The following is a 25,832-nucleotide window of genomic DNA, read 5'->3' as shown; positions in this document are numbered from 1 at the left end:
CTACTACTCTAATCCCATTTCCATCATAGCCTTTTTGCTATTGTCATTTTAGAGGAGGGAAGAGAGGAAAATGCTGCTGATATATTTACCCAGGGATTCCAGCTGAAATTTGGAATTCATTCATGAACATTTTATAAAGAGTATATATTTTAACCACTTAATGGATCCAATTATGTTATTGGAACCTAAGGGTTTTGTATAACATTTCTTTTTTTTTTTTAATTTTTTTATTTCTTAAAGTATTACAAAGGGTATTACATATGTGTCCTTTTTTTCCCCACCCTGACAATCCCCTGGCCTCCCCTACCCCCCAGTGTCTTATGTCCATTGGTTATGCTCATATGCATGCATACAAGTCCTTCGGTTGATCTCCCCTCCCTCCTGCCCCACAACCCTCCCCAGCCTTCCTGCTGCAGTTTGACAATCAGTTTGAGGCAGCTCTGCCTCTGTATCTATTATTGTTCAAAAGTTTGTAATGGTCTTTATTATCCATGAATGAGTGAGATCATGTGGTATTTTTCCTTCATTGACTGGCTTATTTCACTTAGCATAATGCTCTCCAGTTCCATCCATGCTGTTGCAAATGGTAAGAGTTCCTTCTTTTTTACAGCAGCATAGTATTCCATCGTGTAGATGTACCACAGTTTTCTAATCCATTCATCTACTGATGGGCACTTAGGCTGTTTCCAAATCTTAGCTATGGTGAATTGTGCTGCTATGAACATAGGGGTGCATAGATCCTTTCTGATTGGTGTTTCTGGTTTCTTGGGATATATTCCTAGAAGTGGGATCACAGGGTCAAATGGGAGTTCCATGTTTTGTTTTTTGAGGAAACTCCATACTGTCTTCCATAGTGGCTGCACCAGTCTGCATTCCCACCAGCAGTGCACAAGTGTTCCTTTACAAGAACAGACATATAGATCAATGGAATAGAATAGAGAGCTCAGAAATAGGCCCAAACCAATATGCTCAATTAATATTTGACAAAGGAGGCAAGAACATACAATGGAGCCAAGATAGTCTCTTTAACATTTCTATAATAAAATGTTTCAAGTTCCAAACATCCAACTTATAAGCAAGTCTTTGAAATAACTTTTATTTATTTTTATTTTGGGGGGGGTTCTATTTTTTAAATTAAAGTTATTGGGGTGACATTGGTTAATAAAAATACATAGATTTCAAGTGTACAGTCCTATAATACATTACTAATGTATGCATATTGCATTGTATGTTCACCACCCACAGTCCAATATTCTTCTGTCACAGTATATTTGACCCCCTTTACCCATTACTACCTTCCCCTACCCTCTTTTCCCTCTGCTATCCACCATTTTGTTGTCTGTGTCTATGAGTGTTTGTCTTGCTTGTTCATGAAATAACCTTTTAAGAGTAACAGGATGCCTGTCTATATTTTCTGCTATACAGTGTGCTCTTGAATTTCCCCTTGTGTAACTATATTAGGTGAAATGTAATTTGATTTCATTTAGGCAACCCTAAAGATGTTATTGGATCATTTGAAATTGGTGGCTTCTTACCATGAAGTGAATAAGATGACCTGCCAGAACTTGGCTGTGTGCTTTGGACCAGTATTATTAAGTCAGAGGCAAGAGACTTCCAACCACAACAACAGAGTCTTTACCGATTCAGAAGAACTTGCAAGTGCTTTGGACTTTAAAAAACACATTGAAGTTCTTCATTACTTACTTCAGCTCTGGCCAGGTAAATGATTCTATGGAAATATTTTTCTCTTTTAATAATAGGATATTTTAATTCGTTGATGATTAAATATACTCCTATGTGATTAAAGATCACCTTTTTTAGATTTTGCTTTTGGAAATATTTATGAATTGATACCTGCCCTTTAGCTTTCTCATTTTAATATGTCTGCTCTTGCTGATAATATGATAGACATATAGATCAATGTACACATTTTGGATTTGGTTCAATCTGGATTTGAATCTGGCTGTGTCACTTATTAGCTGTCTGACCTTGGGCAAGTTCCTTAATATCTTAGAGTCTCAGCATCACCGTTTGTCATATAGATTTAGTATGTTTGTAGAATTTATAGGAGGATTAAGTTAAAAATTATGTATGTAAGTGCTCAGCCCAGTTCTTGGCACATAATGGGTACTCAAGTAAATATTAATTTCTTTTCTCATTTTTAGTTCAACTGGTATGAAGGAGAATTTATTTTTCTCCTTAAATCAATTCTTCTTCTTGACATCTTCACTGTATTTATGGTCATTCTTCAAATTATCCAGGCTTGAATTGACAATTATCTCTGATCTTTTTAGCTTTCTTATCCATCTCTTGAAGCAGTCAATAACAAAATGCTGACAGTTATTGTCCTCATGTATCTCTTGTGTAGTTGCAGAGCTAAAAGGAATATGTATTTAATTAGATGTTCCATAAAGAATCCTGTATTTAAGTTCCAAAATTTTCTTATCCTGAAGTAACCCTTGCTTCACTTCCCAACACTGCACAGTAATTAGATGCCTAGTGGAAGGCACAGTGGTGGAAGTGTTTGGCCCTGGAGTCAGGCTTGGATCCAGATTTGGATTGTGGCACTCACCCACAGTGTGGGCTGAGGCAAATACTTTATTTTCCTGAGACCTGTTTGCTTCTCTGTAAATAGTGTCTACCTCAGGGTTGTGAAGATTGAGATAAAGCATCTAAGGCAATGAACAGAGTGTTTAGCATAAAGTTAGCTCTCAGTAAATGTGCACTGTTACTCGCTTATAGACAAACTAGAGCCCCGGTGCACGAATTTGTGCACTGATGGGGCGCGTGGCCTGTGGGGATCAGCCCGCTGCGGGAGCAGCCGCTCATCCTGGTCAGCTGAGCGGCACTCCCACTGTAGGAGCGCACTGACCATCTGCCCCCGGTGGTCAGTGTGCATCATAGCGAAGGATTGTTCTGATCGTTCCGCCTTAATGGTTGCTGGACTTTTATATACAGACAGTCCTCGGGTTATGTCGGACTCATACATCGTTTCGTGGTTACGTCGCCATCTCCCATTTATTTATTAAAAAAAGTTCCGTCTTTTCGACGTATCTACATATGTGTTTTATGTTTTTTATTATTTATTTTATCTTTCTTTTAATTTTTTAATGTTTCACTTCATTACTGCTGTGTATGTGCTCCATATGAGTGACGTAGGTGCTTATGTAGGTGGGTTCCGACTTACGGCGAAAATCGCATTACATAGTGCCGTAGGAACGGATATCCGGATCTCCCACGTAACTCCAGGACCTACTGTATATAGATGAGAAGAAGAGATTAAAGTACAAAGGAATGCTGATTCAGTCTTTTAAATTACATCTAATTTTTAAAAGTGAATTAAAATTTAAGCTAAAATTTTCAGCTCTTAAATTTGGAAAGTTAAAACTTTTGCTTTCTTTTAAACACAGACCTAAAAATAATTTCTAATTGACATTTTAACTGAATTAGTATGTATTATTATTTTAAAATTCTGAGTCAAGATTTTCTGTACAGTTGGTCTGAATACTACATTTGGTGCCTAAAATAAGGAATCATTCAGGTTAAAGTTTTAAATGTGGGTTTCTTAGCTTTTCCTAAAACTGCTTTAATTATAATAAACATCAGGAATTTGGAGAGGAGCTATCTTATTCTTTTTAAAAATATATATATTTTTATTGATTTCAGAGAGGAAGGAAGAGGGGTAGAGATGTAGAAACATCAATGATTAGAAAGAATCATTGATCGGCTGCTTTCTGCACACCCTACACTAGGGATCAAGCCCACAACCTGGGCATATGCCCTGACCAGGAATCGAATAGTAACCTCCAGGTTCATAGGTTGATGCTTAACTACTGAGCCAAGCAGGTCAGGCTGTCTTATCATTCTAATCGCACATGTAAACTTGCTTGCTTGGAGATATCATTAAATTACTATCAGTACCGGAGTCCTTTATCATTAATTCTGTACCAGAGGTTAAAGTCATTTCATTATTTTGTAATAGCTAACTTAGTTCTGGGTGTAGAAGTAAAAATTAAATTATATCCTCTGTTATAGAAAAAAACAGGTGTAGTTTTCAGATTCACTGTATTTCAATGATATCTTTAAACAACTGACTCCTAGTGTATTAATACCTTATTGCAGAGATTTGTGTTGTTGGATTTAGCAATAACTGCTCCCTTTTCTATAATCTTTTATTTTTCTTTAGTTATACCATCTTAGACAAAGGACAGAACAGGGTAGAAAGATGAGAGGAAACAGCAGTTAGTTTTGCCCTCTAAGTCATTACTTTTGGATTCAAGAAAAGGCAGAAATCAAGTAGATGTAAGACAGTTACTGAGCCTGAGAAAATTGTTGGTGACATAGAGACTGGATCACAGCATGTGAACTTGGTGAATGCCCATCATACATTCAATAGAAGGGTTGCGCTCTCCTTGCTATGCATATTTTATTTGTCTTTTTGGAATCTCCCCTACTCCAGAGGTAAGAAGAGTTGGTTCCACCCTTCCTTTTTGCTTTCTTAACTTTTTGTTTTGTGGGTTTGTTTGTTTTTTCCATTTTGGGCAAGATTATAATTTCCTTTGAGCTTTCCATTTGATAAACTTGTCTTCAAAGTGATCCATTAGAAGAACCCTGGCCGATTGGCATTGGAAGGTTAAATTATCCTGCCAGTGGTTTTCAGCTTTCCTTCTGCCAAAGCTCTACAATTCTTTGGAAGCAGCAGCTTCACGGACAGATTGGTAACATGTTGGGGAACAAAATGGAAACATACTTCCCTTTTTGACCAAAACAGTCTTCTTTACCTCTTTTCTTTAATATAGTAGATTTTAAGAAATGTTGCTTTTTAAAAATACATTTGCTGTTTTAAGAAGAATATTGAAAATTATTGATAGGCCACTCTTTCACTTTACAGGTGGGGAAATAGCTTTAGACAGAGTGTAACTCTAGACCAGCTATTTGCTATATCGCATGTTCTATGATGAGTAGATTTGGGACAGGTTTTTTTGGAAAAGCTATTGATTTTTCCCTAATCCCTTTTGTTTAATTTTTCTCACTAGACAAAGCTTCATGAGGTCAGGGACTTATATTCCCAAGTCCTAAAACAGTGCTTGGCACTAATTAGACAATGTATTTTGTTAAATTAGGCAATTACACTGTAGATAAAAGGCTAATAAAGTGGTGATTAAAGATATAAACCTATTGGTAGAAAACAAGATAAGAAAAGTTTCTTAGTACTTATCATTACATTGTGAAACTTTTCCAGCACCATATAGACTGCATTTTAAATTTTATTCTGTTGCTCCAAATTTTATTCTGTTGCCCAGCCAGCGTTGCTCAGTGGTTGAGCATCAACCTATGAACCAGAAGGTCATGGTTTGATTCCCAGTCAGGGCACATGCCTGGATTGCGGGCTCCATCCTAAGTGTGGGGCCTGCAGGACACAGCCGATCAGTGATTCTCTCTAATCATTGATGTTTCTATCTCTCCCTCCTTCTCCCTTCCTCTCTAAAATCAATAAAAATATACTAAAAGACAAAAATAAATAAATTTTATTCTGTTGAAATGGGTAGTCAGCAGTGCTGGGAAAACTAGAACTTTTTTGGGGTGGTTAAAATTAGCCATTTTTGCCCAGTCAGTGTGACTCAGTGGTTGAGCATCAACCTATGAATCAGGAGGTCCCAGCTCAATTCCGGGTCAGGGCACATGGCCTAGTTTCCCGCTTGATCCCCAGTAGGGGGTATGAGGGAGGCAGCCGATCAGTGATTCTCTCTCATCATTGATGTTTCTATCTCTCTCTCCCTCTCCCCTCCTCTCTCTGAAATAAAAAAAATAAATACAATTAGCCATTTTCTCTGCATAATTAATAGGAAACCATTCCACCATCAGTAATTTAAGAAGCTAGTGAGGTTGATTTTTCAGAAATTGAATTTTTAGTCTAAAAGATATGACTATTATTATAATCAGTTTCTTAAATATTTCCCAAGAAAATATACAAAAATAATGTTTGAATAAGGACTTGATTAGTAAAATAAATATAGGGTTTGCAGGTGAATGTCAGAAAAGTAACACAAGCTCAGACACAGAGTCAAAAATGTTTTACTTTGGTTTGGATCACAAACCAGGTGACCTCAAGATAAGCAGAATACTGTAATAGGCTGACGAAAACAACAGGCATGGCACTTAAGCAGTAAGAACAGTAATAGCACAGAAAATGAGAGATAAGCAAGGAGACTTAGTGGAGATAAGAAGCTAGAGAAGAAAAAGCAATATGAATAATTAAACAGTGGAAAAATTCAGATGTCCATTCTGCCATTACATCAGTTAATGGCATGGGACATTCTTTATTAATACTGTTATCAAAGATCAATTTTAATACCAGACCTTTAGTTTCATGGAAAATTTTAGGTAAAGAGCTTTTAGCTATTCATAATGATATATAATAACCATAATAAAAATGCAGATAAACAGAAATGTTAAAGAACGTATCTATACACAGTTACCAAGTATTTTAATAAAATCCAAGTAAGAATATTATGTGACTTCTGAAAAATACTGTAATATCACTGTAATTCTGGAAAACTAGAACCATATGCCTGTTTGTATTGTTTTTCAATTATTTTATTTCATACAATAGGAAGCAAGCATTTTGTACAATAGGAGTGCAGCAACTTCACACTTTGGAGAGTGAAAGTTGCTGCATTGTTGATGATGATATGTTCCCTTTACCTTAGAGAAGGGAAATATAGATGGAGAGGTAGTTATTAACTGAGAATAAACAAGCAGAAAGAGAGGTATGTACAGGTTTTAACAGCTATGCTTCAATATTTAAATTAAGTTTGTTTTACATACAGAAGAGCCTCAGACAAATGTTCTGTTCAATATACACAAAAGACTAAATGGTTTGTTATGGAATAATGTGTGTCTCTGTGGTAATCTGTACAGCCAGCAGAATGCATACCCTTAGGAGAATTTAATCTTACTGTGAGGAATGTTATTTGAGATTGTTAGATACCTAACCAGAATGGGAAAATAAAATATCTGTACTATTTTCAGGCAATAAATGAAGACTCTTAGTAGCTAATGCCGTATAATCAAACTCAGGTAACACGTAGTCAAGTCTAGTATTCGTGCATTTTATCAAAGTGAAATTGGGGCTGCTTGGTAACGTAAATTATGACACTGCTGCTAATAGAATTGCAAAGAAACACAAAGGTCAGAACTTTCAGAGTGAGCACTTTAGATGCCTTGCCTTATTTAGACGTTTGCAGACGAAGGAACTTTTTGTTTTGTTTTGTTTGTACATCAACATGCCTTGCCTGCTTTTTGCTGTAGCTTTTAATTAGAAGAAGCTACCAGCTTAGCTACTGTTTGAATTATGGCTAGATAATAATTAACAGAAGTTAATCAACATTGGAAATTGATTTGTTTGGGGATGTTATGATATGGCATGAACTAGCTCCACTGTACATTCTACTAGCGCTGTCCCTAATCTTGATTATGTCTGGTGATAGAAAAAATAATTATGGAATGCTTTCTTTGATAGTGTGCATGTTTTTGTTTTAATGCATGTTTGTAGTTACTAAGTGGCTTATCTTTAGCTCTGTTTTTTAAAGGCCAGCTGGATTACTATCACCAAAGCACATTTATTGTTTGTTTCTAGTGCAGCGTTTAACTGTCAAAGAATCACCAGAACAGAAGTCTTCTCTGAATTATTTGAGGAAGAAGAAGGAACGACCTCAGATGTTAAATTTGAGTGGTACCGATTCATCAAGAGTACTTAGGCCACGGCAAACCAGGTTAGACAGTCCACTTAGCAATCGTTACGCAGGAGACTGGAGCAGCTGTGGAGAAAACTACTTTTTAAATACAAAAGAAAATTTAAATGATGTGGATTATGATGATGTCCCTTCAGAAGATGGAGAAAATTGCAGCAAAATGTATGGACCTGATATAATGATTAAACAGCCAATTCCCTTGTCCAAAGAGTGCACATTTCAGACGTATTTGACAATGCAGACAATTGAGTCTACAGTGGATCAAAAAGTCAATCTCAAAGATCTACAAGAAAGTATTGATACATTGATTGGAAATCTGGAGCGTGAGCTCAACAAAAACAAGCTTAGTATGAGTGTTTGAGAATTTTTGTTTTTTCATAATGTTTAAAGTTTCAAATCTTTCTCACAAGGGAAGTTTTTATTTTATATTTTTTATTCTTGAAGTCTTCAGTTAATTTCTAATAAGTTAATGTGATTCAATTAAAAACACATATTCGCTAATATAATTTTTACTTATCTTATTAGGAAATTTTACTTGGGGTAAAGATAACTTGGACTTCTTGGGTATATTTTAATAAATCTTGCCAATTCTTTGGAGATGACTTTAAATGCACTTACAGCATTCACATAAGTTATTAGCCCCTCACGATTTTTGTACTTCATAGGAACTGCTCTTCTGTAGCTGAAACAGATGTTCCTTTTAGAGGAATATTGCAGCTGCTCAGTTGGATTTGCAGTATGAGTCCACGTACACTGCAACACCACTTGATCACATTTCATTTGCAATGCAAATGCTGCTATATAAGAACCTTTTTGTAAATGAAAGTAAAAGTATACAAATATTAATGTATTCTGTATTAACAGTAATTATTTAAGCTTATGGAAATTAAATATTTTTATAATCCTGAAAATATGTATATATTTGTAAGTACATATATGTGTAGGTATTAATGGGGGGGAAGGATTGGTTGCAGAATCACATGTATCTTTAAAATATATGTCATGAGGCCAAAATCATTAGCTTAAGAATGTTGTTTTCAGGGAAAGAACATTTAAGTCAAAGGAGGAATTGCATAGAAACACATGAACCAAAGTACTAGATGCATCTGAGTAGAAATAATAGACTATATTTGGTTCACAGAAAGTCACAATATCCCCAGTGAGAAGTCATCTTTTAAATTGAAATCCTCTAATTGAAAGGATTAAGTGCCCAGATTTCTGCACTGGTGACTTAAATTATAAAAATGTTCACCTACTCTATGCATATTTAAGTTCTGCTTTAAAAAATTAATTATGCATAAATCATATTTATTTGTAATAGTACATTTATAACATTGACTTTATAATTACCCTCATTTGTTTCTAAAAAATCTTGCCAGTATACTACATGATACTGATTTTTAAAAATTAACTTATTTAAGTTTATCTACAGGGTAGTCATTATAGCGATCACAGCAGTGTTTGAAAATGTACCTTTAAAAGCCTTTTGTTTTATTAAATTGGAATGTATTTTTTAAAACTTTTATACCTACGGAATGTATAATTTTAAAATTATAAATAAAATTTGAATTACCAACTTAAACATGTAGCAGCCATTAGGAAACCCGACTTCTTGATGTTTTTCTAAATATTATATTTAACTATTTCTTTGCAATACACATTGGTAAATAGAGCACCTTTTTATTTAATTTGAATACTTAATTGTTTTTTTAAATACCCAGATAAATAACTATTTTTATGTGAAATTTTAAGTTTTTAAGCTTTTGTATAACAATCTAGAAGAATACCAAAAGAATATGTGACAGGAATATGTTCTGAGTAAATAGTCAAAAGAAATGTACTTTAAATAATTTGTAGGAAGGCTGTCTCAGTCTTCTTCCTGTTGTTTGCTTTATCATGTACAGTGTATGCAATAAGTTGTTCCAGAAATGTAAAACTTTTATTAAAATATAATAACCTTGGTGTCATACTATTACCATAATAATTTTAAGGATTACTTATTTTAATGCCATTATCTTTAAACAAATGTGTTAAAGTATTGGACCATCATATGTTATTCATAAATATACATAATAACTTTTTTTTTTTTTGTCCAAAGTTGAATTGTCCAGAATCCGATATACTTTAAGGGCCACATTTATTTGTTATATTACTTTGGATAAGAATAGTTTTAAAGTTAATCTTTGCCATTTTAAATAGAAAATACTAAACATTGTTTGTCTAAATCACCGAGTTATAACTATAAATCCTCTTTAATCGATTCTTGCTATATTCAGTAGTATTCAATAAGTTTATGCCTTTTTTAAAGTGGCTTTTAAGTTCAAATCATTGTTGAGTTCTTATAACTGCTTTTTATAATCTGAGATCTTCCTACAGTGTTACACTGTCAGCTGCCAGCCCTAATGTTTTTTAGGATTAAAAGCAATTGAATTTTAGTGCATGTACCTGAATAAAATTTTTAAATAATTCAGACAGATAGAAAATAAAAAATAAACATGCTCTTCCCTGCCATCTACACCAATCCCACTTCTCAGAGGTAATAACCACTTAAAAAAAAAAATCCTTGCCCGAGGATATGTTTATTGATTTTAGAAAGGGAGGGAGGGGAAGAGAGAGAGAGAGAGAGAGAGAAAGAGACATCTATGTGTGAAAGAAACATTGATCAGTTGCCTCCTGTATGCACCCTCAACCTGGGACCAAACCTACAGCGTAGGTATGTGTCCTGACCTGGAATCAAACCCACTATCTTTTGGTGTATGGGACAGCACTCTAACCAAGTCACCAGCCACAGCAAGAATCACTTTAAAAAATATATATATTGATTTCATAGAGGAAGGGAGAAGGAGAAACATCAGTGAAAGAGAATCATTGGTTGGCTGCCTCTTGCACCCGCCCCCCCCTTGGGGATCAAGCCTGTAACCCAGGCATGTACCCTGACCAGGAATCAAACTGACTTCCTGGTTCATAGGTTGACACTCAACCACTGAGCCAGGCTGGCCTGGCAACAAACACTTTTTTTAAAAAAAATTAAATTTATTGAGATAACATTGGTTAATAAGATGATATAAATTTCAGATGTACACTTTTTCTAAAAAAATTTTCATATAATACCTCTGTCACTTGCGGGTTATTGCTGCTGTTCCTCAATGTATCATTTAATCTGTTGATTATCCATTATGAATTACAAGCAATTTATCTCCATTTCTCCTCCCCATTTTATGTTTTTAGTTCTTCTGTTTTATAACTTTTGTAATGTTTATTTCTTAATTCATCAGTTTTAAACATATCTCTTGTCTCCCTACCATTGTGAAAATGACCAACCCCGTACTTTCTTTTTTTTTTTTTTTTAAATATATTTTTATTGATTTCAGAGGGGAAGGGAGAGGGAGAGAGAGATAGAAACATCAATGATGAGAGAGAATCATTGATCAGCTGCCTCCTGCATGCCCCCCACTGGGGGACAAACCTGCAATCCGGGCATGTGCCCATGACAGGAATGGAACCCGTGATCCTTCAGTCCACAAGCCAACACTCTATCCACTGAGACAAACCGGTTGGGGCAACCAACTCTATACTTTTTTCCAACTTATTACTGCCCTTTACCTCCTAACTTCTCTAAGTTGTACTATTAGTTTATATAATCAATATTAATAGATATATATTACTTTGGGGAACTATAATTGACTTCAGTTTTTCCTTTATATATTGATTCTAAATTCTGCAAAGGAATAGCTGCTATGTGCTAGATTATGCAAAAGTATTCACAGGTAAACCAGGTGATTTTGTTTCCTACATATCCAATCTTATATCCTAAAATATATTGCTGATTTAAGCAGAATATTCTATGCTGAGGTCAAATGGATTATTTTACTTTATAGCCATATTTTCTCTAAATTATACTATATGTCATTTGCTTCATAATTGGGACATGGCAGATTTTTATTTTTCCTGGAGTAATTGCTATTGTTTATTTTTTTTTTTTTACAAGAAAATGCTTTCTTCACTATAACACTTTTTTTTATCATTCTATTGAACTATCAGATTTGTTCAGAGTGCTTTTATCTCTCACCCTGAGATTCCTGAAGCATATTCTTGCCTTTTTAAATTTTACTTTGAGCGAAGAAAAATTGTTCACTATAATCCTGAGATCATTTTAAGTTTTTTAATCAACTTGTCTGAATATGGACAAAGTGACTTTTCACTATCATCCTGGGATATGTTTTCTTTGCATGCCTATGTACTACTTTTTCATTTTGTTTTTCTTTTGTATCCCACTCTTTCTTGATTTTGTTTGTTTGCTGAAGTATATTGATAAGCATTCCCCCTCCCACAACACACACAAAAAGCGTTCACAGGAGATGAGTTTTGAGCCCTTGCATGTCTGATAAGGCCTTTATTCTGCCTACTTCTTCTTTTTTTTAAGAGAGTGAAGAAACAAGAGGGATAGAGAGAGAGAGAAACATTGATGAGAGGACCATCCGCTGCCTCCTGCATGCCCCCTTCTGAGGATAGAGCTTGAAACCCGGGCATGTGCCCTGACCAGGAATCGGACTGGTGACCTTTTGGTTTCATGGGTTAATGTTCAACCACTGAGCCACAATGGCTGGGCCTCCCTGCTTCATTTTGATTGGACCGGCAGTTCTAGGTTCAAACTCACTTTCCTTTAGGACTTTGAAGGCATTTCTCTATTATCTTCTAGCATCCAGTTTTGCAGTAATCTAGGCAAGAAAGATGGCGATTTAGACCAGGAAAGAAGCAATAGATGTGATGAGAAATGATTGTATTCTGGATATATTTTGGAAGTAGGAGCCAAAAGAATCTGCCAGTGTACTGTGAGAGGAGGTAGGCCGAATCAACTGAGGTAAGGAGTTATCATCAAATGAGATTGAGATGACTCCATTGTATTTTTTAGATGAGCTCTTTAAAATGGATGTTGCTGCCCTAACCGGTTTGGCTCAGTGAGCATCGGCCTGGGGACTGAAAGGTCCCAGGGTCGATTCCGGTCAAGGGCATGTACCTTGGTTGCAGGCACATCCCCAGTAGGAGGTGTGCAGGAGGCAGCTGATCGATGTTTCTAACTCCCTATCCCTCTCCCTTCCTCCCTGTAAAAAATTAATACAATATATATTAAAAAATAAATAATTAAAATGGATGTTGCTATTACTAATATAGTAGTTATCGAAATGTCTTATAATGTCCTGTTAAACGAAAGTACTAGTGCTTCTGTATCTGGTAATGATGCCCATGGAGTCACTTCAAGCAAGAGGACTTCATATACACCTAAGCGAAGTTTATCAGAGCTGCCTGGAAATTTCAGATTGTGTATGTAGCTTTATATTGGGGACCCTATGAATAGGTTTGGTAGTGGTATGATTCCTAAAAGTAATTTAGTTTCCAGACCAAAGAATTGCATCTTAAGATTTATAATTTAAAACTACCAATTTTTAGGTTCTTGAGTAGTGATAAAGTTGTAACATGTTTAATAACAGCAAGTACTTATTTGATTCTTTCGGACCTGAGGACTTTGGTACAAGAGGAATGTCCTTTCACTCATTTCCCTGCCTAATGCTTGTTTTTAATTCAGTAAGGCTCATATTTGATAAACATTGAAATTCCAGTTCTTGATCACATTCTGACTCAGCAGAAAACTGACTGGCTAACTCAGGTGGGAATTGATTTTATTGAAAAAAAAAAACTATCAGAGGGAAGGCTGCTAAAAATGTTTTATATCTTGATCTAGCGGCAATTTCATAGGTGTTTACCTATCAAGTTGCATATTTAAAATTTGTGTCCTTTATATTTTTTAAGTAATTTTTTAAATGGGAAATAGACTTGGAAAATAAGTAGGACTAAGAAAGCTAGATGATCAGTTAATTATTAATAAATGAATGAATGTAAAGGGATTTTTCAGAGAATGGCTGTCTTTTTCTCAGAAAAAGACTAAGGACTATGAGATGCCATGTCTATGTGTCTATGTAATTTTTCCAATATTTACTCCTGTGTAATAAATTATTTCTGATTGGAAAAATAACATTACCTTTTTTAAAAAACAAAACAAAAAACAAACCAAAACAAAAAATTATGTTTCTTTTGGAACTAGAGTGGCCTTAGGAAAATTAATGACAAGTGGGTTGGCAAATTTTGGGTAATATTTTGTAGTGATTTTTTGGTGTAGACTTCAGTAGAAACAATTATCTAAATGACATGTATATGAAAAAGTGCATCTCACCATAAGAAGGAAGGCCTCTAAAAAATGTTTTGTTAAAATGCGTCATTAATTTCTTTACAGAAATTGTGAGCAAATAAATCTTAATTTTGGCCAGATTCACTTTGGTATGCACTTTTTTTTTTTTTTGCTAGAACTGGAAAAGCCTATTTTTTCCATCTCATTAAAATAAGATACTTTCATAAAGTTGAATGCGCTCAATAAATATTCTCATTCGAAAGAATAGCAGAGGCCCGCCCCTTAGGGAGACAGGCACTACATTGAATGCTTTTGTTTTTCTCATTGTTAAGTGTTTGTTTTACACAAGTGAGGAAAAAAATGCCTAAATATTGCCCTGAGTTGGATTAAATTTAATCCTTATTGTTTGATAAGGCCACTGGCGTGCTTTTAAGTTATTTGAGTTCATCTTTATTTTTCTGCTTAACAGAGGTGTTTATGTAGTGCATGCTCTACATACTTCTTTGACTGGAAATTCTACTCTTCAAACCGAGCTCTTCCAAGGAGAGTTTAACATTCCAACTTTAGAAAAGCACAATAGATATTAAATCAAGAAAAGTGCAAGTCCTTCCCCTCCGAGATATTTTTGTGAAGGTTATGAGACAGCAGAGCCCGCTGCTCACATTCCCTCACAGCTGCGGCTATTGAACAGTGACCCCTTGTTCTTGATCTTTGTTCAGGAAAAGGGAGGCAGGTTGCCAGCCTGTTTGCATCTGCTCTTGCCTAACTCTCCCCCCGCTGCCCGGGGGGCATTGCAAAACCCACCTGTTAACCTAAGAGCACGTTTGAATCATCAGGCAGGTGAAAACAGCTTGTCTAAACTGGTAGATAAGAAATGTCAGAGCATAAAGTGCCTTCTGTCCAAGGTTATACGTTTGTGTTTGATCTGTACCCGACGTTAAAACTCACCTGTAAAGTCAACCAAACAATACATAGAGGAAGGTGCTTTAGTGTCTTTTTCTATCAACATTTTATTATGAACACTTTAAAATATAAGGATAAGTTGAAAATTATACAGTGAATACGCATATATCTAGATTATATCATTGTAAAGATTTTGCTATATTTGTTTGATTATCCACCATTAACTGCCTAAATTTTGGTTCATTTTAAAGCAGTTGAAGACTTCAGTTCACAATGTGTCATTTTGGAAGCAAAAAAACAACGCTGAGTTGGAGATGAACTTTGTGTGATTATAATTAATCTCTAAAAGAGTCACATAATATGTGTTCACCACAAATCCTAGATTTCATCATGGTTAGAAAGAGCCAACATTGCTATTAATAACCTCTAAAAGGTAATACATATTTTGGGTGTCTTGTGATCCTTTCCACATGACTTTTAGCTATCCCAGACTTCCATCATTCACAGACAACCTTCATAATTGCTACCATATTCAAGTTCAATGTGCAATATTTTTCTTATTTTCTCGAAAATAACTTTTTTTTTCAATTAAGTTTACCTTTAGAGTCAAACTTTATATTGCCACTGTAAATGGAAAAGCGGTATCATTTGTTATAAAACAAGTTAACCATATTTTTAATATGCTAAAATAAATGTATAATGTACATCTTGGCATGCATACCATACCTTAGAAAATCCTGACTTCTAGTCCCCATCCTTCCCCCTTTTCTATCACAAATATTGGACACAAGAAAAGTCAAAGCTGCATACACACAGATGACACCAGGCTATTCTCTTTTTAAGGGACAAACACACCACATGCAGACTTGCCTACGTCTCACCTTGAGCTGCCAATGGGCGAGGTGAAGGGTTTCCTACAGGAGGGTTAGCAGGGGTCTGCAGCCTGTCTGAGAGTGTGTCCTAAGTGGGGCCTATTCTTCATGAGCCTCTGTTGTCAACCCAGCTGCTCTGCAGGCCCCACACTGGCAAGAACAGACCCCCCCTAAAAAGCCCAACCCTTACATCCTGAGTTTCTACTCTGGACTTCTCAGAGCTACGGCCCTGACCACATTTGCTGTTTCATTTGCTTTCCTCTTATTCTTTTATCCCTCCCCCACCAGCGTATCCTTTCCAAACTACCTGCATGTTAACATAGGTGTGGTAGAAGACCACAACACACCAATCTTCCCTTCCTGAAATTAGAACCAAGATACAGGAGCCAGACATTCAAAGGTCAAAAGGCCAGGTTTCCTACTGATAAAGGTAAACTGGAGAATGTAGCTTGGGTCTCTGGCCAAGTGGGCTTCTTCCTACACCCGCTGTGATGTGATCACTTCCGCCCAGTCACTGGCAGAGTTGGTTGAAAACAAGCCTCTCCTGGCAGAGGTAGAGAGCCCGTCACATGTGCTGGCGCGGTGGGTGAGAGAACACAGAAGGCACCCAGCCAAGCTTGCTGAGGTCCTGCTCAGCCACCACGCGGAAGAGTCAGTCTCAGGACTTGGGAAGCAGTAAATGAGGGAGGCAGAAGCTGGAGGTCCCTCTCATATTCTTCCCTCTTGAGAGGCGGAGAAGTTCCCTTCCTCTTATGGAAACAGGAGAAGTGCAGGATGTTCTCCCGGAACAATTACCTCCTATTGCTTCCTCCTATAGTGACCAAATGTCACAGGATGAACTTTGAAGCAGGAAATGGGAACGCTGAATTGTGAGCGGCATATTGGCAGCCAAAAACAACATGTGAAGATTTTGTAGGTAATTGCTAGACAATCGCTGCCGGTGGGCACTCTGGGTAATCTGCAAAGTGGGCATATTCTACCTTCACTCGGTAAATCCCATGGTCACGAGTCAGCTCTGGGCCTCAGTCTCCCCACCAGTGTTGCCTTTTCCTCCCAGTCCCAGCAGAATCTGCCTCCAGGGAAAACTTACTTTCCACTTGGTTCTACAGTCTCACCTGTGAGTATGCAGGCTCATCATCTGACTGAAATCCTAGGATGTTACTGATGGTAGGGTTTATTTGTACTTTATTTTAAAATGAAAGTGTATTAAACCACCTTTAAAGAACATGCCTAAGAGAATATCAGAAGAACTTCTTTAGTTTCAATTCTTTCTGCTAACTGTGGGGTTCCTTGCTGCTGCTGCGACTCCCATGCCATGTTCACTGCTGAAAGACTGTGAGCTTTTGTATTAGCCGTCCCAACTTCCCGTGTTGGCATATGTCCTCAGCCGCCACAGGACAGCATTTAAACTGTTGTTAGTGTATTGACAAGGGGCCTGCATAACAAAGAGGTTGGGCTTCTAGCAAATCACCTAATGGAAATTTTATGGAAGTCAGAATTGCATCTGTAAATTAACATAAATATACATATGAAGGGCCTAGACTAGCCAAAACACCTTAAAAAAAAAATACCAGTATTGGAAGTCTAATACTATCTGACTTTATGATGACGGTTTTCAAGACAGTGTGGTATTGACATTAGGATAGGCAAATAAATCCATGGAACACAATGGAGACTTCAGAAATAGACCCATATGTATCTGTAAAACTGACTTTTGACAAAAGTTTCAAAACTTCTAGAAGAAAAGCTTGAGTTATACAAAGATTTCCCTGATAGGTCACCAAAACACCCCACAAATTGATAGACTAAACCAGGGGTCCTCAAACTTTTTAAACAGGGGGCCAGTTCACTGTCCCTCAGACCATTGGAGGGCTGGACTATAGTTTAAAAAAAAACTATGAACAAATTTCTATGCACACTGCACATATCTTATTTTGAAGTAAAAAAACAAAACGGGAACAAATACAATATTTGTATTTGCATGTGGCCCACAGGCCGTAGTTTGAGGACCCCTGGACTAAACTTTATCAAAATTAAAAACTCTGCCCTTTCAAAAGATACTGTTAAGAAAACAAGAAGGTAGACCACAGATGGGGAGTAACTGTTTTTGTGCATCTGGTAAAAGACTTATATTCAGAATATATAAAGAACTCCCAAATCTCAATAATAATAAAAAATATAACCCTGCAAAAATAATCTGAGCAAAATATGTGAATAAACATTTCATGAAAGAAGACACATGGATGGAAAATAAACACAGGAAAATCATTTCAACATTATTAGTCATTAGGGAAATGCAAATTGAAGCTCTGGGATACTACTGCACACTAATTAGCATGGCTACACTTTAGCACTGGTGGGAGAGAAGCAGAGCTGGGACTCTCGTACACTGCTGGTGGGAACATGAAATGGCACCACCACCTTAAACACACTTGGCAATATCTTTAAAAGTTGAATATATGCATACCATTTAATCCAGGCATTCTACTCCTAGGTATTTATCCAAGAGAAACGAAAGCATATGTCCATAAAAAGATTTTATAGAAAATGATCAGAGCAGACTAATTTGTAATAACTCCAAACTGGAAACAACCAAACCAAACATCCATCAAACACAGGTTCATATGGAAAAATAGTACAATAATTAATAAGTAATAGTACAAAATATAAAATCCTTGTCCCACAACTGGAAACCTACTTTTGCCCCACCTTGTATATCCATACAATGGAATACTATTCAGCAATAAATAGTAATGAACTATAGATACACACAACATGGATGAATCTCAAAAGTGAAAGACAAAAATATGTAAATATCATATGATTCTATTTATGTAAAATAGGAAATGCAGAGAGACCAATCTATAGTAGCAGAAAGCAGACAATGATTGCCTGAGAATTGGGGGAGAGATGCTAGAGGCAGCTAGTAGAAAGGGGCATTCAGAAACTTTGTAGGGTGATGGATATGTTTAGTTCTTGATTTTGGTGATAATTTTCTGTGTTTATACATATGTCAAAACTTAACCAGTTGTCTGGCCAGTTCGGCTCAGTGTTGAGCAATCACCCATGAACCAAGAGGTCACCAGTTCGATTCCTGTTCAGGGCACATGCTTGGGTTATGGGCTCAATCCCCAGTGTGAGTAGGGGGCATGCAGGAGGCAGCCAATTAATGTTTCTCTCTCATCAATGTTTCTATCTCTCTATCCCTCTAACTTTCTCTCTCTCTCTCTCGAAAACATATTTTAAACAAAAAACAACAAAAAACTTAACCAGTTGTATATGTTAAATATATACAATGTATTTTTTTTTAATATATTTTATTGATTTTTTACAGAGAGGAAGGGAGAGAGATAGAGAGTTAGAAACATCGATGAGAGAGAAACATCGATCGGCTGCCTCCTGCACATCTCCTACTGGGGATGTGCCCGCAACCCAGGTACATGCCCTTGACCGGAATCGAACCTGGGACCTCTCAGTCCGCAAGCCGACGCTCTATCCACTGAGCCAAACCGGTTTCGGCAATACAATGTATTTTTATGTAAGTTATGACTTAGTAGCACTATGAAAAGTGTGTATGTGGCCCTGGCCAGTGTAGTTTAATGGTAGAGTCCTGGCTCCTGGTCAGGGCACATATAAGGCAACCAATTGATGTGTCTCTCTTACATCAATGTTTCTCTCTCTCTCTCTCTCCCCCGGCCCTCCCTTCCACTCTCTCTCTCTCTAAAAAAAAAAAAAGGAAAAAATATCCTTGGATTAACAACAAAAAAAGTGTGTATGTGTATATGTGTGTATTAAACATATAAGACTCATGGAGGAGCATAATATTGTAGGTAAAGAATAAACTCATCACCACAGTACCCACTACCTCATAGAACTGTGGAGGGGATTAAATGAGTTAATGTTTTTAAAACATTTAGAATAGCACCTGACACTGCCGCAGGGCTCATGAAAGGTTCGCTTTTGTTATTAGTAGTATAGCATCTAAGTTTTCAGCAATAAACACAAGCACTGTCAAATCATAAAGGCCTATTACAAAATATTCAATAAAACAGGTCTATTCAAAGTAAAAGTCCCTATGCTTCAAAATAATCTGGAGGGAAGGGTTAGTAGATTTAAAAAGATTAGCCCTGTGCTAATCTTCTTTGGAGCTGGAGTGGTTAGAGTTCCCGCTTTGCTTTGCACACTTTCCCTCTTCTCCCATTCCATCCCTCAGAAGCAAACATAATGGACATTTTGACGGCTGTACTTCTAGACCTTTCTGTACATATACAGTGAAGTATGAATATCTACATATTTGTACAAATACATATGCAAATTTGATATATGGGGTCAGAGTATACAAATTGTGGCACAATTTGATTCTTCCCTAAATAATTGGTGGATACCTTTCCTTGTCGGAATGAATAAATCTGTATCACACCTCCACACAGCTGAAGAGCAGCTCTTTCTGTGACATGTTTTGCCATTTTCCTGTCGATGGGCGTGTGGATTCCTTCTACACATCCCCGTTTGGTTCTGCTAATATTTACTCTCTTTAGCACCAGACGCTTACACTTTGTCTTAGTCAGCAACTCCATCAGCACTTTTAACACAAGACGCTTATTTGTCTTTGTTGTCATAATAAATGTTGATTGCAGAACTAGAACATAATAAAGTTCTAGTTTTGGTTGTTAGAATTCTGGAAAATGGACATTTTATTCTTTTAAGTTTGTTATATTTAGAGCCATACAGTCTAGAAACTTCATTAAAAGTGAAAAATAGTTATCAATTTCAATTGTTAGTTTGTTTATTAAGGCTGAAATAAAGCAGACACTGGTCATATTTTAGTTTTGACTTACTGTTGTTTTCTTTTTAGAGTTTATTTTTTTTTGAGGGCGGATTCTTCTTTAAAATATGACCCTTCAAAAGGGCTGAAAAATGTATCTTTAGTAGACAGGGAAGAATGTGAAGTCTTCTATTTTACATCTTTTTGTCATCTCTTCAAGAAAACAGAATATCACAGGGGCAGGTGACCCAGAGCAAACTGATTTTCTGTGCTTTTAAGTTTGGAGCATTGGCGTTATCGCAGAAAAACACAACCTATATTATTTACCATACTTACTGCGTCTATTTTTAATGTCCTGTTTCTGAGCAAGAAAGCATGTGGCAGCAACACTTATTTTTTTCTGAAACCATTGTTTCCCCCAATACACTTCCGTGATTCATTGGTGTTTGGGATTCTATTTTGATTGTACACGCAGTTGTTCTACATGAGCCTGTAACCCTCAAACAGCTCAGCAGCCACAGAAGGAATGAATTCATCACACAGGGTTTCATTTGCCCTTCGCTGAGATATTTAATTTCCGTTGTGGGTCCTTGCTCGGTTACACTGCACCTGACCTGGCAATGGCAGCCTAGCAACCTGGTGGGACTCCACCTGCCCCAGGCAACGCCCAGGGCTGAGGGCCCAGTGAGATGTTAATTATTTACAGTGGCCGACGGGTGAGGCTGTGGAAGGGGACCCGGGCCACCATCTCCTGGAGTCAATTGGCTTTTCAACTGAAGCGCACACAGGTGATGTGCTTATGAGGACCTGAAAATAGGCTTCATTCTACAACACTCCTTGGTGGGTAAAAAGCAATTTGTAACGTTGAATGGTAATTAAACTTAATCTAAATAAATCAAGCATGATTAGAAGGATTAATTTTCTGAGTAGCCATGAGCATTTTAAGTTAGGCAGAAAAGAAAGCTATTGTTCAGATTTTAAATACTAAGTCCAATATGTCTGGTCTCACATTAAAATGATCAAAGGCTAATATTAAACTAGGCATGCAGAGTTCCTGCTTAAGTCCTACTTGAGAGGGAGAGATACTGCCATTATTATTCATAATAATAATGTTAATATCCAAAGATTATTGCATAGGACAGACAGGAAACACCATGGTGTCTCGTGTGTGTGTGTGTGTGTGTGTGTGTGTGTGTGTACCCGAGACCAAGCAAGAAAAGGAGGAATTACATTTATTAAGCACCAACTATATGCCAGGTAATATACACATGGTCCTTGTATGCAGTAGGTCTAATCACTATCCCCATTTTACAGATGATATAACTAAGACTCGGGGGGCAGGGCAGCTTGCCTGGGGTGAGGAAGTTGGGATTTGGACTCAGGTCTGCTAGGATCCCCAGCTCCCTTTCTTTTCAGTCCATTGCATGCCAGACCAAAAGGTATAAAGGCAGAAAAGGAAGACCGGATTGACCCCACAGTGCACTTGGAAAGGGGAAAAGGTTGGAGTTAAGGAGGAATGGAAGGAGGCACACCAGTTAATTCCATTTTTACTCATTCTCAATATTCCTACATCTTCAGTCATAGGCAGCTAGCTTCCTAGCTTGAGACCTAACTGTGTTCTCTTCAGGCAGGTCTGGCCTGTCTGCCAAGTGGAGGGTCTGGGCAAGAGGAAAGATGTTGGCTTGAGGAGTTGAAGCACCTCCAGGAAACCTCATCCCGGGGAAGAGGAGGCCGCACAGTGTTTGCCCGAGTTCCAGCGCCTCAGCGTCCAAGGGAAGTGAACCTGCTGAGTGGTCCCAGGCATCCTACCCCGTCCTCTGTCCTTCCCTCACTCCTTCCACAGGCACTAGCCCTGCATACAGGGCTGAAGGTTCCCCTGGCTGCTTCTCTCTCTCCCACCTGGAAGCCTACCTTGGCGTCTGCTTCTTGCAGGACCTGGACTGGCACAGAGGCTTTGCCCAGCACCTTCCCTCCTGTTACAGGCCACCAGGCATATTGAGAGAGGGGGGCCTTGGTGCCTGGTGGCTGCTGGCTTGTTTTAAAACATATTGGACTCCACCTTCAACCCAGGGACCACGGGACACACCTGGAGGCCCTTTGCAGAAGGATGAGATACCCAATAAGCAGGTGGGGCAGGATCTCCTAAAACTAGGGCTATGGCTGTGTTATGTGACACCACTGGTGGCCACGGGCTGGCGAGCTGATGAGCCCTGGAAGGCATTGTGAGGTTATAAACACACAATGCAAATATCACAGTGAATCAATCATAATTGCTGCCATAAGTAAGACAAAACCCATGTTTTCGCTTCCATAGCCAGATTATAATCACGTTGTATTCATAAATTAGGTAAAATAATAGTAAACACATTTACTGCTTGCCATATGCCAGACACCATACTAAACTCTTCATTTGATAACCCTAAGGCAGACCATTATCCACGCTCCATTACCCTCTCCTTCTATGCTAATAAAACCTTGCTTTTGTTTGCAACAACAATGTGCCAGGCCCAGGTGATGGCTTATGTCACGCAATCATGACGCTCCTGTTCTCTGTAGTCCTGGCTTCTTTAGACTGAGGGGTGTCCACACAGCCCACTTCTGTCCAGCAGACCTAAGCAGGAGTCGGCCAGGGTGGGGGTGGGCGCTGGGTTATGGAACATGCTTCTCCTGGAAGACTACAGGGCAAAATCTCACCCTCTAGGTCAGCGGTTCTCAACCTGTGGGTCGCGACCCCTTTGGGGGTTGAAGGACCCTTTCACAGGAGTCGCCTAAGACCATCGGAAAACACATAGATAATTACATATTGTTTTTGTGATTAATCACATTGCTTTATGTTCAATTTGTAACAATGAAAATACATCCTGCATATCAGATATTTACATTACGATTCATAACAGTAGCAAAATGAGTTATGAAGTAGCAACGAAAATAATTTTATGGTTGGGGGTCACCACAACATGAGGAACTGTATTAAAGGGTCTCGGCATTAGGAAGGTTGAGAACCACTGCTCTAGGTCTTTGCTTGAACATCACCTTCCCATAAGACCTATCCTGAACACCCTGTTTAAAACTGGCACATAGTAGGCACTCAACATATCTTTTTCTCTTTGAGTGAACACATAAAAACAAAGTAGGGAAAGTCACTGGAGGAAACAAAGAACAGCAAGCACAGATATCCTGGGACAAACACACTCCTGCCATGTGTGGTGAATAGGAGGCCAGCGTGACGGGTGGTGTGACAGAGGGGAGGAGATGAGAGTCGGAGGGTGTCAGTGGAGAGCCTGATCACAGCAGGGCTTGCAGGTCATAGTAAAGCCTTTGGCCCCTGTGCCACGCCAGCACGACCAAGGGTGATCCCAAGTGGGGGGGGGGGGTGAAAGGATTAAGAAAAGACAGACAAGAGAATAATAGCTGGGTCTCGGTGGGACGCTGCCTCCCTGATGAGGAGACAACGACAGCACCCACAAGCCATGTCTTTATTTTATAGCAGATGTCATGAGGCAAAGTAGGGGCGTGATCACATTGTTTACAGCATTCTCGTGAGTCTCAACCTCACTCAACTACATGCACCTGAACTCTATCACAAGGCACATGGGGCCACGTGTTTGGACCATAGGTTCAAGCTCACAACCACAGCCGTTGGCTATGATTGTGCTGGGAGGGCCCTGCCCTCCAGCTGGGACTTGCACGTGGCAATGAGAGGACCCTGTCCTTTCATTAGTCCAAGGCTTGAACCTGGCCAAAACACTGTAGCCGCGCCCCACAGGCCCCAGCTCTGGGTGCGCTGGGGTGCCGAGGGGGAGGAGGACAGTCTCTGACTTGCATCTGGAATCACCATCTGGCTGCTGCTGAGACACACTGGAGTGGGTAACGTAGACGCAGGGAGAAGAGGTAGGGGGTGAGTGCGACAATCCAAGCCAGTGGTGGTGGTGCTAGGTCCATGGTGGTAGCAGAGAGAAGTGACTAGGTTCTGTATATATTTTAAAGGTGTAGTCAGTAAGATTTGCTCACAGATTGGGTGTAGATTGGGAGAGTGAGGGAGAAATGAGGCATGACTTCAAGGTTTTTGCCTGAGAAACTAGAAGCAAGGGGATTGTGAGGACTTCAGGAAAACTGGAGTTTGGAGGTAAAATCAGGCACTCGGTTTTGAACATGTTTGAGTTTGAGATGCCTATTGTACATTCCAGTGGAGACAGTAAGTAGTCAGATGGATATACAGCTATTGATTTTATGGTAGAAGCCCAGGCCAGGGATATAAGTTGTATTTAAAGCTATGAGACTGGATGGGTTCACCCAAGACATGAGTGTGGGCTAAAAAGAAGAAGAAGAAAAGAGATGTTGAAGTGCAAGGATGAGTCCTGGGCATTTCCCTTGTGAGGATGCCAACACGTGCTAGGCACAGCCTTCTTCATGTGCAGGTGCTCTTTTACCCAAATACAAATGTTGCAAGGTCAACGTTCTCAACCTGACTTGGTAGAAGTGGACCCTGTTGCACAGTGAAAATACACCTGCCCAAAGGCACACAGATGGTCAAGTGCTGCTATCTATCTGACTTCTCTAGTGAATAAAACTTTGAGTTAATTTCCTCTAGCACCTTAACTTACACTCTTGGCATCACCCTTCCCGATCCAAATCAGCCTTTCATTTCTGTTTTCACCTGAAGCTTCAGTACAGACCATCCTAATCCTTTACCTTAAACTTTCCCTACTGTATCCAAATAGGATTTCCTGCCATGAGGCTCTCCCGATTCTAACCCACTCCTTATCTTCATGAATAGAAAGCAGATTGTGCCACCTTCCTGCTCAGTCCTTCTATGCATCCCTCATTACCTGCCAAGCTGTAACCCAGCTTCTTGAGCTTGGTTAAAGGAGCCTTCGCAATCTGGCTCCCACCGACTTTTCCAGTCTCCTCTCCTGCTAGTCTCCCCGCAGCCCCACTTCCCATATCAGTCACTTTTCTGAAATCGAATCTCTTATTGAGATCCACCACACTCTTCCACAACTGAGTTTCACATGCTGTTCCCTTTTTGTGCCCACACTGCTTGACCCCCCGGGACAATATTGACTAGAAGACATGATGGTGGGTACTGTGTCTTGTTCCACATATCGGAGTCAAGCTTTCAACTGTTCACCATGAGGTAGATGTTTGTTGTAGGACTTTTAAAATTTTACTTATTTATTATTTATTTTTAAAATATATTTTTATTGATTTCAGATAGGAAGGGAGAGTGAGATAGAAACATCAATGATGAGAGATAATCATTGATCAGCTGCCTCCTGCATGCCCCCTACTGGGGATCGAGCCCGCAACTGGGCATGTGCCCTTGACTGGAATCGAACCCAGGACCCTTCAGT

The 25,832-nt window shown here is 38.4% G+C and overlaps 1 protein-coding gene across 1 annotated transcript in view; it reads left to right on the top strand.

The window, feature by feature from the left end:
• Positions 1-9,724, top strand: part of SYDE2 (synapse defective 1, Rho GTPase, homolog 2 (C. elegans)) — a gene marked incomplete at its 5' end in the record, with an annotated part of 40,023 nt that extends 30,299 nt beyond the window's left edge. Inside the window, 2 exons of the mRNA XM_005874595.2 lie at positions 1,488-1,719; positions 7,640-9,724. Coding sequence (XP_005874657.1) covers positions 1,488-1,719; positions 7,640-8,115 — 708 coding nt within the window. The remainder of the gene's footprint in view (positions 1-1,487; positions 1,720-7,639) is intronic.
• Positions 9,725-25,832: the final 16,108 nt, after the last annotated feature.

Source organism: Myotis brandtii, unplaced genomic scaffold (assembly GCF_000412655.1).
Source record: "Myotis brandtii unplaced genomic scaffold, ASM41265v1 scaffold446, whole genome shotgun sequence".
NCBI classification, from domain to species: Eukaryota; Metazoa; Chordata; class Mammalia; order Chiroptera; family Vespertilionidae; genus Myotis; species Myotis brandtii.
This window is presented reverse-complemented; position numbering and strand designations above follow the sequence as displayed.